This window comes from Nicotiana sylvestris, chromosome 9 (genome assembly GCF_000393655.2).
Source record: "Nicotiana sylvestris chromosome 9, ASM39365v2, whole genome shotgun sequence".
NCBI classification, from domain to species: Eukaryota; Viridiplantae; Streptophyta; class Magnoliopsida; order Solanales; family Solanaceae; genus Nicotiana; species Nicotiana sylvestris.
This window is the reverse complement of record NC_091065.1, coordinates 97,249,577-97,269,724: the sequence shown is the minus strand read 5'-3', so window position 1 is coordinate 97,269,724 and position 20,148 is coordinate 97,249,577. Positions and strand designations below refer to the sequence as shown.

General features: G+C 37.6%; 1 protein-coding gene and 1 long non-coding RNA gene across 4 annotated transcripts; both read right to left on the bottom strand.

The window, feature by feature from the left end:
• Window positions 1-1,514: 1,514 nt before the first annotated feature.
• LOC138877000 (uncharacterized) lies at window positions 1,515-2,333 on the bottom strand. The gene is made up of 2 exons (XR_011402322.1): window positions 2,019-2,333; window positions 1,515-1,915 (listed from the first exon to the last, which is right to left on the bottom strand). It is a non-coding gene; the product is annotated as an uncharacterized lncRNA (long non-coding RNA).
• Window positions 2,334-7,881: 5,548 nt separating this feature from the next.
• On the bottom strand, window positions 7,882-17,588 carry LOC104247600 (glutathione gamma-glutamylcysteinyltransferase 1-like). 3 transcript variants are annotated; one of them, XM_009803656.2, is made up of 9 exons: window positions 17,288-17,588; window positions 16,485-16,641; window positions 11,384-11,622; window positions 11,033-11,196; window positions 10,588-10,639; window positions 9,933-10,160; window positions 9,285-9,788; window positions 8,458-8,511; window positions 7,882-8,282 (listed from the first exon to the last, which is right to left on the bottom strand). In XM_009803656.2, the coding sequence occupies exons 1-9, from the start codon at window positions 17,360-17,362 to the stop codon at window positions 8,277-8,279; spliced, it is 1,479 nt and encodes a 492-aa protein (XP_009801958.1). In that variant the 5' UTR covers window positions 17,363-17,588; the 3' UTR covers window positions 7,882-8,276. The 3 variants fall into 3 exon arrangements, with proteins under 3 accessions (XP_009801958.1, XP_070012379.1, XP_009801957.1); XM_070156278.1 differs by having other exon boundaries at window positions 8,147-8,282; window positions 8,386-8,511; XM_009803655.2 differs by lacking the exon at window positions 7,882-8,282 and having other exon boundaries at window positions 8,315-8,511.
• Window positions 17,589-20,148: the final 2,560 nt, after the last annotated feature.

Genomic DNA, 20,148 nt, shown 5'->3' with positions numbered 1-20,148 from the left:
AAGTTAAAAAATATCTTATTGAAAAAAATTCGCAAAACTTAATAACTTTTTATATTGTTCCAATATATCACAATAAATACTAAAAAAAGTAAAAGACATGACTATATTTCATTCACTAAAAGTCAAAACTTAAAACATACTATTCAAGAGAACGTTCATGATGCTTATGAGATATCCAACACATCATCTTTCATCAAATACATTTGAATCCGCTTGTGACAAGATTGTCTTAACATCTTCACTTTCATCTACAATTCATATGCAATATTAATTAGTTATATATTAAAAATAATTAAATTTTAAAAATTAATAATATTTAAATTCACATAAAAAAATATTACCAGTTTGAGTTCGGAAAAACCTGTGCAGCCAATTTCAAGTAGTAACAAGTGTTTGGACATTTTCATAATAAATGCAACTTCTGTACTTTGTAAGAACACGCCACCAATGATAAATGTTGATTATGATGGTACAATGGCAATAAGAATGCTAAGTACATCACACACCATCATTGAAGGATCGGGATATTTTCTAGAATGGTCCTCCCATTACATGACAACATCATCTCTTGAAATTTCTCAAGATCAAGTTTTGGTTCATCTTAGTAAAGACCCAATTCTGACTTTCCATCTCTAAAGGTAGTATACTTTTTTATTTTTTATATATTTTAAATAAATATTTTATTAGGCCCATGGGCCAGCCCGGCCTAGCCTCAGTCAAGCCTCACGGGCCATGGACTTACTCGGGTCAAGCTTAAAAGCCTCGTTTTTAAACGGGCTCCAAAAATTCTAGCCGAGCCCTACTAAATCACGGGCTGGGCTAGGCTGACCCAACGGGCCAAGCCCATATTGACGGCCCTACTGGAGTTCCAGTATATTATACTTGAGTATTTTTCCGTGTGTTGGAGTTCCAGCATAATATGCTGGAAGTTCATACATAGGTGCACCGATCTCCAGTATATTATGCTAGAACTTTCCGTGTTGCAGCAAAATAATGACTAATTTTCAATGACTTTGCAAACGCTGTCTTTTTTTAAATGATCAGTCCGAAAACTGGCTAGTCCGTGCTACTTTTACAAAAAAACTACACTTTTGTCTTTTTTCTAGAAGCCCATGAAGACCAAATATCCAAGGGCATGTATAATTGCAAATTTATTATTTTTTTAGTTTAAAAAGTAAACATATAAATTAGATGATACTTTATATACTCAATTTTAATGCAATGAACCAAACACCCAAAAAAATAATAATTCATGTACTATTAATCCCCGTATTATTAATCTCTATATTACTAATCTTTGTATATTAATCCATTTATAACTTGTCTTCAAACCAACCGACCTCTTGTTTTCTAGATGGGCCGGAGCAGATTTAGGAATACAATTACTGGCAAGTTTAATTTCTAGACTTACAGAAAGTCTCTAACACGTGAGGGAATGATCCCTTTCCTTACCTCCCTGTAGAGATATTGGCTTTTCAACAACTAGTACATAAATATGCGACTTTGACCGTGTATCCCCAGTCAAAAGGGAACTTCACCCTCCTAGTTCTTTATTTCCAACATACATGGGGAGTAATGCTAAATTTACATAGAAGAATAATAAAATGAACTGTAACTAATGCTGTACTGTTCCAAAGAGATGAGGACGTCAACATATTTATTCCTTCAGCCCTTTTCAGAATAATACCATAAGTAGAAGAAATGGCACATAAAATGAAGTCCTCGGCAAGTCAAATGTAAATCTGAACCCACCCAGCTAACCCAGTGAACTCAACTTTCCTGGATAGATCAGCACTCCTTCATGACATTGCATGCCTTCTCTTTAAAGAGCCGCTTGATCTCTGAAAACCAAATGAATCTCCACAGAGAGATTTCGAGCTCCATGAGACGCCTTTTGGTTCTTGATTTACTAAACCTATAAAAATGAAAGGAAGTAGGACAACTGCATTTTGCCGCTTAAGATGCTTCGGCGCTTTGTGAATTTTAAGTCATGAGAAAGTACAATGTTGGAATCTCACATTAGAACAATGTATTTGTAATAACCTAGGAAAGCAAAGCTAGAAGGGAGGTGCAGCTAAATCTTCTTCTACCTTGTTATCCTTGCATTTCTTGAGGAGGAGGAACTGTCCTCGCAGGTGCAAAATCTGCAGTCGCCCAAAAGGATATTCAGAAGTATATTACAACATGTTTAATGGTTAACCAAGTGAAAGATCAAAATAGTCATTAGAACAAAATGCGTGCTCAGAGCGTATCTACTAGTTCATCAACCCACTACACATCTCTGAATTTCATCTCTTGCCGTTGAACTAAGTCAATTGGTCAAAGACGCATAACATGAGAGACCAAGCCGTTGCCACGGACTTTACGAAAGTTTGATGCAGTTTGGGTCATTGTCGATAGATTGACCAAGTCGGCACACTTCATTCCAGTTACGACTACCTATACTTCAGAGAGGTTGGCCCAGATTTATATTCGGGAGATAGTCCGATTGCACGGCGTGCCTATTTTCATCATATCAGATAGGGGCCCTCAGTTTATTTTGCATTTCTGGAGAGCTGTACAGAGTGAGTTGGGGACCCGTGTAGAGCTCAGCATAACATTTTATCCTTAGACCGATAGATAATCAGAGCAGACAATTCAGATATTAGAGGACATGCTGAGAGCTTGTGTTATTGAATACTTGGGGGAGGAGAACAAACCTCAAAGTCTACAAGAGCCTAATTGATGATTATTTTGCAAGTAAGGCACCGAGGACGTCGCCAACTCAGATGGGTGAGAATATCATGGGCGGCTTTCCATCCATGCCTCATGACCCTTTGGGCGCGCCCTGTGGCGTCCTAGCAAGCCTCCCAACGCCTAGCGCCACGAACGGCCCCGTGGTCTTGGCTGCGCCAAGTGACAAGCGCACATGTGCCTCTGTCGCCCCACCAATATCCCTCGCCAGCGACCAACTGCAGGCAGATGCCAACAGCGCCCACGCGCAGACAATGTCGCGCGTACAGACCATGATGCCAAAGACAATGTTGCTGACAACAGACTTGTTTCTACCTTGTAGAAAACTAAGTCCTTTTAATTGTAATAGAGTAGCTTTATTTCATGTACTTCCATTATGTTTCTCTAGATTAGTTAAGTCTAGTCTTGTAACTTTTTTTAAGGCACTATTAGCGGGGATCAAGCAATCAAACTTTCTAGCAAGTAAACAATTCTTTGTACTGGTACTGTGTTGCTTTTATGTAATAGATTTCATTAATGCAATCAAGTTTTCTTTCATTCTCAATTCTCATTTCTGTTCTCTCAATTTCTCTTGACATTGATTTTTCCGTACGGCACTGACAATCTCATCTTGCGTATGGAGGGGATCTCAGTTGGCGGATAGTAATTGTACTGACATCAGTTGCTTAGCCTTACGTTGCCCTTCCAAGGAATCTCAAGAAGGTGCCGCGTAACAGTACCTATACTGTTAGGTGTTTGTATCGATTTTCTTACCATATTTGATTTTTCTATCTTTTGAAGGAGAAGATAACATATGTACCATAATTAAGTTTACTTTTTCTTAGAAAAAAATTATAAATCTCCCATATTTGGTTAGTCCCATTTTTTGGAGGAAAATGTAGTTTTGACTTTTATAAATTGATGATCATTCTTTCTCATTCAGTAGTATCAACAATATAGCCATATATATATGTATGTATGTATGTATGTATGTATGTATGTATGTATGTATGTATGTATGTATGTATGTATGTATGTATGTATGGGGTTTGATAGTCTTGTTTAGGGAGAGAATTTCGGGACAAGTGTTAGTGTGCCACTTGTGTTTGTCTGTTTGTGTGGTTGTTCTCTTGATATTTTGCACTCTCTTTTATATAGTGAATTGCTCATTTCCGCCTGTGGATGTATGCCAATTATCCGAATCACGTTAAATATTTGTGTCTCTTTTGATATATTTCTCTTTTGTTGTCTGATTTGTTATCATTTAAAGGTTGCTTTACCAGCTTTCCGTATGATATCTGCTTCTTTCGATTCTAACATATGTAGCTATGTATACAAAATAAAAGTATTAAAGCGATGAGCTTTTAGGATGCGAGTTTGATCATCTTTTGGGTTATTGGATTCAACTACTCAAGTACAACAAATTAACTTGGAAATCAAGTCTCATTCAATCGACTATTAATTCAATTCGATAAAGGAATCAAACATTTATGTTTATGGCGATTGAGAGCGGTTTCACCTTGGAGCCGGCTAAAGATTTCAGTCGACCCCTTACTTTATTTCTCAATGTCAAACAAATATTTGAATTCGTAAATAATATAGTGAGTTATTCAATTAAAAAAAGAGTAATCCACATCATATGTGGAATTCGATACTTCCCACATGTTGGCGGACAATATAAGATTGGGCACAATATCGGTTAACAATAACTAGCTCTGATGTTACAACTGTGCTGAATCTAATACACAGTAACAACAACAACCCAGTATAATCCCACTTAGTGGGGTCTGGGAAGGGTAATGTATACGTAGACTTTACTCCTACCCTGGGATAAAGAGGTTGTTTCCAAATAGACCCCAGCATCCTTCCCTCCAAGAACTTCCCACCTTGCTCTTGGGGAGACTCGAACTCACAACCTCTTGGTTGAAAGTGGAGATTGCTTACCATCAGAGCAACCCCTCTGGTCTAAATCTAATAAGCAGTAAAGAGGACAAATCTGTCTGTTGTGTTCTATCCTAAAACTAATGATGTTCAGTGTTAAACGAAACTCCACACCACCAAAGGATGTGGTGCAGTGTATTGGATTACTCTTTTCTTAACCAGAGGTCTCGAGTTCGAGCCCTAGGTGTGGAAAAATCCTTGGTAGGGAGTGCTTCCCCCCGAATGGGGCCCTACGCGGAGCGAATCCGGATATAGTCATGCTCCAATGTGGATACCGAACACCGGGTGGGAAACTAAAAAAACGAAACTCCACATATCGCTTTTGTAAAATTAACATTTGGAATTTGCATTCCCTTCACTCAATATTGCTGTCATTTCTAGAACAAAAAGTGCATATTCAGACTGCTACGTCTCACGTCTTGCCGTCTTGGTAGTTATTAGTACCATCTATTGGCTATATATGTCACGTTTGGAATTTACATGATGCAGGTTACAAGGCCGTATTATAATCTTTTGAAAGAAGGAAAAAAGGCAAAATCCTCCCAAGAAGACAAAAGTAATGATTTTTTATGACTCTCCCCTTTCAAAATAGTATTTCTTCCTTCCCATTTTATATAACAAATCTTTACATTTTGACAGGTATCATGATGTTTGACACCATTCCACCAATATCATTAGTTTATATAACTTTACAAGTCTAATTTACTGGGTTATAAAAATTTAAATTTGTCACTATAATTTTTAAATAATTAATTTTATTATTTCATCCCACCACAACTAACTATAAAATGTGTAAATTAAATCAGCATTTTAGAAAAGAAGATTCTAAAATCAATGAGTAGAAAAGACACATAAAGTTTCTCAAAAGTTGACAATTGTATATGAAAAGAAAGAAGATTCACAATTATAGAGAAAATGTCAATGGTTTTTCAGCTTAATACAGTAGTTACATTCTCGATCACAATTTTATCAATTGTTGTTTCTCTCTTATTAATTTTTTAGAACACGCACATAAACATTTATGTAATAGATGTAATCAAAAATTCATTTATTACTTATTCCAAACACAATTTCGTTCTTCTAGAGTTGGGTAACTTCCGTTTGTACAGTAGTTTAATATGTTGTATAAGAATCATGGTATTTTAAATAGAGTTAATACATTTTTTGGTTATGATTTCAAATCTAGGATAATTAATCCATGTATTATTTTATATACCAATTGGTGTATTATCTTATCCCAGCACCGACAAGAAATAACAAATCCATGTTTAACCTATACATGGATAAAGTAACAAAGGAAAAAAAAAAAAAAAAGGGAGAAATTCAAAAATAGCCAGGTTTATAGGTGGTCATTCAAAAATAGCCACAATTTCAAAAGTAATCGAAATTTAGCCAATTTCCAAGTAAAGATAAATCTGAACGAAAACACTGTTTAAAATTCGAAAAAATCAAGTATAATATACTGGAACTCCAGTATATTATACTGGAGTTTAGAGTTGTCAATATGGGTCGGGTCGGGCTAGCCCAGCCCACGTGGACTTTAGCAATTGACGGGCTGGGCTGAGCTAGCCCACCATTTTGATGGGCCTTATAATGGTCAGCCCACCCCAACCCTATGTGGTCCGCGGGCCACCACGGGCCGGCCCATCATTTTTAAAAATATAATTTTATATTTTTTCTTTAAGTTCTGATTTAAAAAAAGATAATTATTTAAAAGTTAAAAAATATCTTATTGAAAAAAATTCGCAAAACTTAATAACTTTTTATATTGTTCCAATATATCACAATAAATACTAAAAAAAGTAAAAGACATGACTATATTTCATTCACTAAAAGTCAAAACTTAAAACATACTATTCAAGAGAACGTTCATGATGCTTATGAGATATCCAACACATCATCTTTCATCAAATACATTTGAATCCGCTTGTGACAAGATTGTCTTAACATCTTCACTTTCATCTACAATTCATATGCAATATTAATTAGTTATATATTAAAAATAATTAAATTTTAAAAATTAATAATATTTAAATTCACATAAAAAAATATTACCAGTTTGAGTTCGGAAAAACCTGTGCAGCCAATTTCAAGTAGTAACAAGTGTTTGGACATTTTCATAATAAATGCAACTTCTGTACTTTGTAAGAACACGCCACCAATGATAAATGTTGATTATGATGGTACAATGGCAATAAGAATGCTAAGTACATCACACACCATCATTGAAGGATCGGGATATTTTCTAGAATGGTCCTCCCATTACATGACAACATCATCTCTTGAAATTTCTCAAGATCAAGTTTTGGTTCATCTTAGTAAAGACCCAATTCTGACTTTCCATCTCTAAAGGTAGTATACTTTTTTATTTTTTATATATTTTAAATAAATATTTTATTAGGCCCATGGGCCAGCCCGGCCTAGCCTCAGTCAAGCCTCACGGGCCATGGACTTACTCGGGTCAAGCTTAAAAGCCTCGTTTTTAAACGGGCTCCAAAAATTCTAGCCGAGCCCTACTAAATCACGGGCTGGGCTAGGCTGACCCAACGGGCCAAGCCCATATTGACGGCCCTACTGGAGTTCCAGTATATTATACTTGAGTATTTTTCCGTGTGTTGGAGTTCCAGCATAATATGCTGGAAGTTCATACATAGGTGCACCGATCTCCAGTATATTATGCTAGAACTTTCCGTGTTGCAGCAAAATAATGACTAATTTTCAATGACTTTGCAAACGCTGTCTTTTTTTAAATGATCAGTCCGAAAACTGGCTAGTCCGTGCTACTTTTACAAAAAAACTACACTTTTGTCTTTTTTCTAGAAGCCCATGAAGACCAAATATCCAAGGGCATGTATAATTGCAAATTTATTATTTTTTTAGTTTAAAAAGTAAACATATAAATTAGATGATACTTTATATACTCAATTTTAATGCAATGAACCAAACACCCAAAAAAATAATAATTCATGTACTATTAATCCCCGTATTATTAATCTCTATATTACTAATCTTTGTATATTAATCCATTTATAACTTGTCTTCAAACCAACCGACCTCTTGTTTTCTAGATGGGCCGGAGCAGATTTAGGAATACAATTACTGGCAAGTTTAATTTCTAGACTTACAGAAAGTCTCTAACACGTGAGGGAATGATCCCTTTCCTTACCTCCCTGTAGAGATATTGGCTTTTCAACAACTAGTACATAAATATGCGACTTTGACCGTGTATCCCCAGTCAAAAGGGAACTTCACCCTCCTAGTTCTTTATTTCCAACATACATGGGGAGTAATGCTAAATTTACATAGAAGAATAATAAAATGAACTGTAACTAATGCTGTACTGTTCCAAAGAGATGAGGACGTCAACATATTTATTCCTTCAGCCCTTTTCAGAATAATACCATAAGTAGAAGAAATGGCACATAAAATGAAGTCCTCGGCAAGTCAAATGTAAATCTGAACCCACCCAGCTAACCCAGTGAACTCAACTTTCCTGGATAGATCAGCACTCCTTCATGACATTGCATGCCTTCTCTTTAAAGAGCCGCTTGATCTCTGAAAACCAAATGAATCTCCACAGAGAGATTTCGAGCTCCATGAGACGCCTTTTGGTTCTTGATTTACTAAACCTATAAAAATGAAAGGAAGTAGGACAACTGCATTTTGCCGCTTAAGATGCTTCGGCGCTTTGTGAATTTTAAGTCATGAGAAAGTACAATGTTGGAATCTCACATTAGAACAATGTATTTGTAATAACCTAGGAAAGCAAAGCTAGAAGGGAGGTGCAGCTAAATCTTCTTCTACCTTGTTATCCTTGCATTTCTTGAGGAGGAGGAACTGTCCTCGCAGGTGCAAAATCTGCAGTCGCCCAAAAGGATATTCAGAAGTATATTACAACATGTTTAATGGTTAACCAAGTGAAAGATCAAAATAGTCATTAGAACAAAATGCGTGCTCAGAGCGTATCTACTAGTTCATCAACCCACTACACATCTCTGAATTTCATCTCTTGCCGTTGAACTAAGTCAATTGGTCAAAGACGCATAACATGAGAGACACTCATAAAACGGCTGAATAACATGCAGAAGACGTCATGCGCCTTAGGTCTCATTATGCATGAGATTATTAGTTATATGCTCCTTCAGTTTGACTAGAAATGAAAAATCAGTTAAGCCTGTAACGAAATGATAACCTGCTTCAAGAAGATTAGACTATTTTTCATAAAATATGCAGTGCCGTGAAATAGATACTTAATCTTAGGCAGGAAAAATCTTCTATTGGGCCATAATAAGAACTACCAATTAGAAAGGAGGTAGAAAGCTCCGATACTGTTATGAAGGCCATTCTAAGTGCTGATGTGAATTTCCCAATACAAAATGACAACAAAAACAAAAGCCTCAATCCTAAGCTAGTTGGGGTCGCTATATAAATCCTCGACATCCATTTAACTCCACTTGGACTCCTTTCTTTCCAATATTTTAATATTGTTAGATTAATCATAAAATTGCTTAGCTTTCTACTGGCACTTAACCTACTGCAACCCTCCTCTTCTGGGATTCCAACACAAACAACTACGAGGAATTTGAAAAAAAGAAAGCAAATGTGAGAAGAGACAAAATGTACAATGATACCTCTTCTTGCAGCAAAGGAGGCAGGTTCTCTGCTGAGACAAGGTTCTCTATTTCCTGCAAGACCTTCGTATCTTTTATTCGAGACCATGTATGTGGAGGTAACGCCAGCAATAGTGCTGTCAGCACATCGTTGCTTGCAGGGTGCATTGGCGAGCAACCATCTTGCCCTGAAGGACAACAGCTAGTCTTTGCTTGAGATGTAGGGACCAGAACATCAACACCCTGCTCCCCATTCCCATTTACAACTGTCCCAGACACAACAGTAGCAGAATTGTCCCCGGTAGCTCTGTAGCATCTAACACATGTTTGGAGACAGCAAAACCTATCTGATGAACCAGATCTTCCTGCAAAAAGACCTGCTCCTTGGCAGCAAATGCTAGCAGCAACATTAGCCAAACTGCTGTCTGATGCTGCTTTTGACTGGCAGATAGAATTTTCTGAAAATAAAATGCTTGTGACATGCTTATAAAGAGGAGTGTCCTGCACTTGTTTCAATACCTCTTCCTGCAAAGTAAGGTAAGAGTGGTTACTGAACTCATAAATAATCACCTATCCTGCAATGGTTACCCAACCAAATATATATGACCATTTCTAGGAGTCTTCCTTCTTTTTTTGTTTCTTCTTACTAAATTTCTTCAGATACCTTACCTTGATAGCTAGCCTTCCTTTCTCCTCGTCACTCAAATTTTGACCATTCTCCTCTTGCCTTCGAACTTCTGCTATCCACGTTATGAATTCAACAAAATTTGAAGGTAGATTTGAAAGAACAGTAGAGAGAACATCTTTTATGCCCTTCACATTCTCAGAGCTTAACAGGACAGGAAGATCATCCATCAAATGCTTTGAGATAGTGACCCAACTCTCATGTTTACAGCTCTGTAAAAGTTCACCATTCAAAATAAATGACTAAGTCGCAGAAAGGAGAAAATCCAGGAATAACTCAATACAGTACATTCCTCCCTCTTTATATTAGAAAATTCACATAACAAATTACATGTTAAATAGTTCTAAAGGCCAACATTGTTAAACTCCATAAATATTGCAACGACGTCGTAGTTTTGAAGCGAAAATCCAAGCTAATCACCTGGCAATAAAACAACAATTCCCAAGCATTTGACAAAGATGTTATCATTATGTTATAGCATGTGAAAGGTAGGTAAAGAAGTGGTTAACAACTATCCGACCTAGGTGGTGTACTGAAAAGGATCAACTAGCAAAGGGTCTAGCATGCAGCAATAGAAGTTGCTTGTGAAGGAGTTTATATTTAAAGCAGATAACATAACAGCAGCTACTTAAACCTTACCAGGGTATATAGCAATGCAGGAGCTCTGTGAAGCTTAGAAATTAGCATAAACCTGAAAATTATGTTTTTGCACATAAGTCACTGAAATCCATGCTGCAGAATGATAAAAAAAACGTCAAGTGTGAGATGGCATGGATCTAGACGGACCGCTAAATTTGAGCAGAAGGAGAATAGGAAGAGTAAACAAATGAAGAGAACAAACAGTTGTGTTTGAAAAAGACCAGAAGCAGTGCCGAAAGAGTTCAGCATTTGATTTCCAATTTTAGTCTTTACTATAAGATGAAGACCAAAACACATAGTAAAACTTCTTCTACATATTTATATTCCTTAAGCTAAATGCTTAGCCATTATCTGTTCGAGGGGAAGAGCATGCTAATAGGCAACAGCTCATTGCCATTATGAAAATCAATATCATATCATAGTACAGCTAAGTGGAAGTGCGTACCCCCTATGTAATCCTGTAGCTTCATCAATTGTATTCATGGCTTCCCAAAGGAGAGGGAGGGGAACCCAGTGAGGGGGATATTTAAACCTCGCAACATCTAGAATCAGTGCCATATCCTTGCCCGCGTGATAACCACCAATAGGTGAAAAGTGGCCCGAACCTGTCTGCCATAAGATTCAGAAGAGATGTTCCAACCTTCAGGATAAGTCAGGAAGGTGTACAATATACCTTCATAAATAAACAATTAGCAATATTACCAAATAAAAATTCTGTGTGGTCAAACTCCCGATACAGCAATATACTTCTTCACAATCATAAGCATTGGCATAGAGAAGCTATGTTCACATTTACCTGTTTAAAAAGGCCTCTATGATATGATGAGATCAGATGACAATTATCACTAGTGGTGCAGGCCATGACTTGTCTACGGAAGTCATCAATAGTACTATGATTAGAGCGAAAAGCTTCCACCTTCGCTCCTGCACAGTGAGCCAAACATACAACTTTCCCAAAGGAGATCCCTTTAGCTTTAACCTTCTCCAAAGGCTCACAACAGTCCAACATAGATTCATCGAACCATCTCCAAGGCCCTGAAAGTTTGTTGAAGCTGATAAGATAAAGGTGGTGACTTTGTACCACGCTATATATAAACTCCAAGCTCATTGACGCAAGCAGACTATGAAAAGAATATGAACAACCAAGTTTGAAAGAGTAAAACGTACAAGTTTCAGGTGATGAAAGCTAAGAACGTTAAAGCTGTCCTCACCAAGGTCCTTTCTTTTCCAAATTGACTATTTAATATCAGTAGAAATTGGTGACAAAGCTATGACCCTAGCATATAAGTTAATTGGTAGAAAATGAAGGTTTTCAAGTTTTTAAGATGTGAACAACAACAACAATCCCAGTGAAATGTCATAAGTGGGGTCTGAGGAAGGTAGTGTGTACCCAAACCTTATCCCGAACCTTGGGAGATAGAGAGGTTGTTTCAAAAGACCCTCGGCCCAAGAGGATGAATAGAAAACAATCAAATATGAACAACAATAGCCAAAAAATGATAACAACAATATAGATGGAAGAAAGCAATAGCACTAGCAGTAGTGTCGATAGCAATAGCAACAAATAGTAACGACGACAAGATACTAGAAAACCGAAGTGGAAGATAATAAGAAAACAACCATAATACTAGCAATCAAAGAAAAACAACAAGATACTAACAGGCTAGCCCTAAACAACCCGCTAAGGATCAGAAAAACACCCAACTACCTACTACCCTTCTACCCTAATTCTCGACCTCCACACCCTCCTATCAAGGGTCATGTCCTCAATAAGCTGAAGTAGCGTCATGTCTTGCCTGATCACCTCTCCTCAATACTTCTTATCGTGCTCTACCTCTTCTCATACCCGCCAAAACCAACCGTTCACACCTCCTAACTGGGGCATCTAGACTTCTCCTTTTCATATGCCCGAACCATCTAAGCCTCGTTTCTCGTATCTTGTCCTCCATCTCAACATCCTCATTTTAGCCACGTTCATCTTCTGGATATGAGAGTTCTTGCTACCCAGCACTTAGCCCTATACAACATAATCGATCTAACAACCGTTTTGTAGAACTTACCTTTAAATTTTGGCAGCACATTCTTGTCACACGAGAAGCCAGATGCTAACCTCCATTTCATCCACCTCGCCCCTATACAGTGTGTGACATCCTTGTCAATCTACTCATTCCTTTGTATAACTGAACCAAGATACTTGAAACTTCCTCTCTTGGGGATGGCCTGTGCGTCAAGCCTCACGTCCACGTCCACGTACGTCGCTGAACTTGCACTTCAAGTATTCCATCTTAATCTTGCTCAACTTGAAACCTTTAGACTGTAGGGTCTGTCTCCAAACTTCCAACTTCTCGTTGACACCGTCTCGCATCTCATCAATTAGTACCATATCATCAGCGAATAACATACACCATGACACTTCCCCTTGAATATGATGCATCAGTGCGTCCATCGACAATGCAAACAAAAACGGGGTGAATGCAGATCCTTGGAGTAACCCCATCCTAACCGAAAAAATGGTCTGAGTCTCCTTCCCTTGTCCTCGCCTGAGTCTTAACTCCATCATACGTATCCTTAATCACCCTAGTGTATGCTACCGGAACACCTTTAGCCTACAAACACCTCCAAAGAACCTCCCTAAGGACCTTGTCGTATGCTTTCTCTAGGTTAATAAACACCATATGCAAATCCTTCTTCCTTTCCATGTATTGTTCCACCAACCTCCTAACAATATGAATGGCTTCTGTAGTCGAACGACCCGGGATGAAACCGAATTGATTCTCGGATATAGACACAGTCCTCCTTGTTCTCTCTTCCACCACCCTCTCCCAAACTTTCATAACGTGACTGAGCAACTTGATACCTCTATAGTTACAATTTTGAATATCCCCTTTGTTTTTGTACAGCGGAATCATCGTACTACACCTTTATTCTTCGGGCATCTTCTTCGTCCTAAAATTGACGTTAAACAGCCCAATTAGTCAATCCAAGCCTGCCCTACCCGTATACGTCCAAAAATCTACCGGGATCTCATCGGGGCCCCTGCTCATCTTACGCACAACCCCCGCGACCTCAATATTGATGCACCTACAATACCTAAAAGCACGACAACTCGCGGAGTGCTCCAAATCACCCAACACAATATTCCTGTCCCCTTTTGCATTTAGGAGTTTACGGAAATAGGCCTGCCATCTCTGCTTGATCTATGCCTCTCCCATTAAAACTCTGCCTTCCTCGTCTTTGATGAACCTCACTTGGTTCAGATCACGAGTCTTCCTTTCCCTCACCTTAGCCAGCCGGAACAACTATGTGTCCCCGTATTTGTCCCCTAGTTGTTCATACCTACGACCAAACCTACAGTCTTAGCCTTCGTGACCGCTAACTTCGCCTCTTTAGCCTTTTTATACCCTTCTCTGTTAGTCCTCTTCTCTTCCTCGTTTGTGTTCTCCACTAGTTTCAAATATGTCACTTTCTTGGCTTCCACTTTCCTTTGAACCTCTTCATTCCACAACCAATCCCTTCTGTGGCCACCAGAGTAACCCTTCGAGACCCTTAACGCCATTCTCGCAGCCTCCCTAATGCAGTTCGCCATCATCATCCACATACCACTTACGTCCCCACTATTCCTCCACGCCCATAGCCAACAGCTTCTCCTGCAACACTTGAGCTTTATCCTTAGTCAATACTCACCACCTGATCTTCCATCGACCCCATACAACCCTCTTCTTCCTCTTCATCACAATGTCTAGGTCTATCACCAAGAGCCTATGCTGGGTCGCAAGGTTCTCACTCGATATAACCTTGCAATTTGTGCATAGACCTTTATTACACCTCCTCAGAAAGAGATGCTCAATTTGGGTCTTGGCAACCATACTTTGGAAGGTAACCATTGAAACAAAATCTTATCTAAGATGTTTCTAGTTCAAGTAAATTGGAAACAGAAACTGACAATAAAAATGATCTCATGTGGCCATGAATTTTGGACAAATGGATATCAACAAATAATATGCACAAGGCAACTCAGAGCAACAACTCCTAGACGCATGACCCTTTTCTATTAAATGTAAATGGAAACAAAATACAGACACGAAGATTAACTCAAAAGGACTACTCAGAATTATATTGTCGGGGCTATTCCGTTAAAGCCTACCATTTTGGTTCAGGTGCTTTCCTGGAGTCACAGTTAACTTGCTATAATTTAAGTTTGCAAAACTGCACTTACAATGGGAACTTTGATGGACATTTATCCAGAGACTAAACACCTTCAATAAATAAGGTAAGAAAAAATATTAAGTTGCACATATAGCTGTTTAGATCTGTGAGAATGCACTGGAGAAAAATCTTATTATTGATCTATTTATTAACAATGATACAATGAGCCCTACATATAATTCCATATTCTACTCCAACTACATATAGGACTAGGACATACTCTACTCCTACTACATATGAGACTAGGACATATTCGCATATAAATCATATGTACCGAGCTTGTTACGTATGTAACTAATACGAGGACCAGTGAAAGACATGGTGAAAATATCTGCGCGCTGATTATTCGACATACAAGGCCACTAGACTTCCCCTGAGCAACAAAACCAGGTGGTTGCTGATAAACAGAAGTTGGCCGAAAAGTCGCCGGAAAAATTTGAAAATAATGAGACTAAGCCAAATTTCACACTACAAAAAGGTTCTAAAACACCACCAGTAAACAGAAACGTTTCTGGAAATTGTTGTTCACGCCGGAAAAAGTGCACGGTATATATCGGAAAAAATAAAAGTTGTCAGAATTTGATGTAATTAATATGGGTAGGCTCGGAATCACTAGACGAGTAAGTTGTCCTGAAGAAGTTTTGTCAAAAAGTGACCAGAATGGCTCACACGCGCAGGGAAAGTTATTGTAGCTCGTCGGAACCCTAGTTCTGGCGACGTGTGAGGGACTTTCTGCCGCAGCTATTAACAGGAGTTTTGTCGCCTGACATTTTCGAACAAGATGATAGTGTTGGTTTTCGCACAACACTTACCGATGAGGAGATAACGCAAATCAATCTTGAGTCGTCAACTGGAAAGACGCACGATGACTGACTTTTTTATTCCGATAGGACTGGAATTTATGGGGTCTGGTCGCACAAGGGTTTCGAATCTGATGGTGGTACTAGTACATGCATAGTACTACTGTAATAGTGATGAGCCCTGGGAACAAGACGAAGTTGCCGGAAAATTGCACGGCGATGAGATCTTTCTTCCTGGATGTCGCTTGAATGACGCACAACGATAATTTTCTCACTAAAACTCCGATACCATGTGAGAATGCACCGGAGAAAAATCTTATTATTGATCTATTTATTAATGATGATACAATGAGCCCTATATATAATACATATTCTACTCCTACTACATATAGGACTAGGCCATATTCTACTTCTACTACATATAGGACTAGGACATATTCTACTCCCACTACATATGGGACTAGGACATATTTATGCATAACTATCTAACAAGATCTTTGGAACGTGCCCAGCAACAACAGTGGCTAGGATTCATGTTGAGAACAGATGATATCATACTCATGTCAATGCATCACAAGGCATCAGATCAACTTACAAAGCTCAGGGACAAGGCATCAACTAATGTCCCTATCACATAGATATCGCAATAATAAAAAACAAAGTGAACTACACATCTCCGTGCCACATCTATAACTAAGATGGGCAGGTAGGGATAGGCAAAATTATTGGAAAATAAAGATGTTACGACCTTCAACAAGAAAATAAACATATAAAGAGACCAAGACCTTATTAACAATTCAGAAGGCAAGGCCATGAAAAAGTGAAGATCAAAATCATCGATATAGTCGGGAAGGATTAGAACACAAATTCACTTGATGATAGTAGAATTACCTTTCCATTTTCTTCCTGGATCAATAGCAAGGGCATTCAAGACCATGGAAAGGCTAGCCAAACCACAATAGGCCGGTTCAGACTGTGTCTGAAAATAAGAGATCAACTTGAAAAATCCTTCCATTGTTCCATTCTGGATGGCCTCCAAGAAAAGTTGCTGCAGCTCCAAAAAAACACATAAAAATCAGTACAAAATGAAAGTCAGATGCTTCATGTGGAAAGCACAAAAATAGCTACAAACCCTTAAGAACAGCGAAATTTACAAGTTCACGTAAAACAGAACAGATTCCTGATTTCCTTTTATCACATTTTCTTTTAAGTCTGCCATGGCCACAGTTCTCACTATGGGGTCTGGACAAACAATTACGATAAACAGCGAATTGGTCAATTTACGATAAACAATTATCTAACATGTATCATATAGGCCAATCCCTAAGGCTGAGTAGCAGATCAAGCTGCTGATCACTTTGGTCACCTGGATCTTGCTGACTCTACTAAATCAATTACGTTCAGCTTGAATTGCAGATATCGCGTATTTCATTAACTATATACTTATACTAGTTAGCAACCATTGTGGCAAAATACTAAAGCACAACTACAGATTTAAAATTCTGAATCCGCCTCTGAAGTCCAAACCAATTAACAAATTGGTACCAGCTAGTAAACAAAGAGTTAAAACATTATGATATAATCCATATTCATCAGTGACAAAATAGAACAGAACAACAAACAAAGACGGCTAAAACCCTAGTCTTCAACCATCAGTTCAAAGGGAAGAAAGGAAGAGTAGCACTAAAACTTGCCTTTCCTTCAGTAGAAGCGAAATCAACAGCCGGAGGGGACGGAAGAACTCGCCGATACAAACCCGCCATCGCCATTTTTTCTCGCTTCAGATTCTCCCCCAATAAATACTACTACTTGGTAGGAGTATAATATCTTGTGTGCCTCACCAGTCACCTCACTTAGGGATTTTAGTTCCGCCGGTTTAATAGATTCCCCGCGTTAATTTAAAAGGCGCAAACGCGACTTTTGGTGTAGTCAAAGATTTGTCCCAATTTTATTATGAAAAACCCTTAAGCAAATTAAATAAAAAAAGGTTTTTGCGTACTATGGAAATATATGGCAAGTAGCACTAATAGACAAAGTATAAGGAATAAAGAAGAACCACTTCAATGTGGAAAAAGAGATATATTCTATTTTTGATCTACATCATGAAGAGATTCGGATTTCCTTTCACATTGTCCTAAGAAAAATCTATTGCAAAAGAAACGTTAATCACATTAATTAAATTAAATATAGAGTAAAGTACACTACAATCTGATTTAGTTGTGATTACACCTTATGTGTTTTAAAAATTAAACAACTTATGATAGTCGGTTACAAATATAAGGATTAATTCAGTAATTTTCCAAGCAAATTGCTTAAACCTCTATTATAGACCCACTAGAAAGTCGTCCAACATGTAAACAATCTCGTATTTTCAAATAAAGTGTCTATAATTTACAACGTTCGGTGAGTCATTCACTTATCTATCTAGGTACACTATATTAAAAACGTGAAAGGCACTTAGTAAAATGTCATTCATTTTTTTACCCTTTAAAGATAAAGTTTACACCAGACAAAATAATTATTTTATAATTTTTCCTAATATTTAGGACATTAAAATAAAAATAACTAAAATTGTAATTACTCCCCCCGTTCCAATTTATGTGAACACGTTTGATTGGACATAGAGTTTAAGAAAAATGAAGACTTTTGGAATTTGTGGTCTTAAACAAGTCAAAAAGAGGCCAAGTATTTGTGTGGTTATAAAAGCTTCTCATTAAGGGTAGAATTAAAAGTTTAAACTAAATTATTTTCAAATTTAGAAATGGGTCATTCTTTTTTGATCGGACCAAAAATGAAATATGTTCACATAAACTGGAACAGAGGGAATACTATTTTTTTCATATTTGAAATATATAGGAAATCCTAAAATTATGTAATATTTGGAAACATAATTAAAGAACCTCGCATGGTACACTTGATATAGGCGCTTATTTGAGTCCCTGCCATATAATTAATAAAATTAACATAAAAAGACAAAACTTTAAAATTATAAAATTTTGAAGGTTAAATAAAATGTTGAAATTAACTTTAAAATTAGTAGTAGCAGTAGCAGTAGCAGCAATAGTAGGAGTAGCAATAGTAATAGCAATAGCAAGCAGTAGTACTAGTAGTATCAGCAATAGCAGTAGTACTAGTAGTAGTAGCAATAGCACTAGTACTAGTAGTAGCAGTAGTAGTAGTAGTAGTAGCAACAACAACAACAACAGTAGTAATAGTAGCAGCAGTAGCAGCTAAAGGTGGCAAGTGTACCGGTCCGAGACCGGGACCGGCCCGGGACTGCGGGCCAAGTGGGCCAAATGGGGTAAGTAGGTCGGGACCGATAGGACCGCTAGAGATGGGCTTGGACCGGTCTCGTAGGCCAGTTCTTGCCCTTGAACTGTTAGGACAGGAATCGTTTGGCCCACCAAGGGACTAGGATCGAACTTGTCCCTTGGCGGGCCCAACGGTTAATTTTTTTCAAAAAAAGTAGCCATTTGGCTATTTAAAAAATAGTTGTTGGCTATTATAAAATAGCCATTTAACTTCCCCCCCCCCCAACTTTGTTTTAACTCCAAATTTTTTATAATTATAATTTTTCCCTATTTTCAACTATAAATACCTCCTCAATCTTTCATTTTTCTTACAAAATCAATATCAATCTACTTTTCCACCACCACCAACGAAAATTCCTCCGGACCTTGAAGGATTTATGAAGTTTGTAAGAGATACCATGTAACTTGTATGAACAAAAATTAGTATGTATTATGTAACTTGTATTATGGCACATCTTGATTAGTTTCTTTGTCTTCTCAATGGAGGTATTAGCACTTGTTGTGCTCATTCCATAGGGGGAAGGAAGATTAAGAATGATATTGTCATATTTTTGTAATGTTATAATAAAATTATAAGGCATTGCTTTGAATATCTCTTTACAATATTTTTGTCGTTAAATTTTAATTAAAAAATTTAGGTCACAACTCATAATAAATTTACAAGGCATTGCCTTAGTATTTTTTTTAACATCTTTTTGTCTCTAATTTCTATTTAACTTTTTAAAAAAAATTAATATTTAGCCGTTGGGCCCACTTAGCTGACTTAGCTCGCGGGCCCGGCCTGTTTAGCCCAAGATCATGTGTCGTGGGCCCGGTCCCAGGCCGGTTCCTACAAAAAAACCGTTTAGGCCGGGATCGGTAGGCCCGTTTATTTAAAGACCGAGACTGGAACCGTTTAGACCGGCCCACTTGGTCCGTTTATGGCCCGGACTAGCCTACATGCCACCCCTAGTGTTATATCCCGTACTTTTCTACATTGGATTTGTCATAAGATAAATTGACATTAGTTTAAGGACAAGACTATTTTTGAGGTTATAAGTATTTATGATATGTCAAATAAGTGAAAAGTAAGTGTTATGAAGGCTGGAGGGTAAGCGAATCGAAGAAATTGAGTATCGCCGAAGCTTGACATTTTAGAAAGAAAATACGATCCAAGCTATAATACGTCGTATTTATGAATTAGTGTTATACTACATGATCATGATAGTAAGGTATATGACATATATTAGTATTTAAGCAAATTG

What these genes read in the sequence shown, in the direction of transcription:
- LOC104247600 (XM_070156278.1), bottom strand. Translation starts at nt 17,362, where the DNA reads ATGGCGATGGCGGGTTTGTATCGGCGAGTTCTTCCGTCCCCTCCGGCT. An exon ending in TCCAGGAAGAAAATGGAAAG is followed by an intron (nt 11,623 to 16,484) that starts GTAATTCTACTA and finishes ACAAACTTTCAG; the next exon opens with GGCCTTGGAGATGGTTCGAT. An exon ending in CTGCATTGCTATATACCCTG is followed by an intron (nt 10,161 to 10,587) that starts GTAAGGTTTAAG and finishes GAACTTTTACAG; the next exon opens with AGCTGTAAACATGAGAGTTG.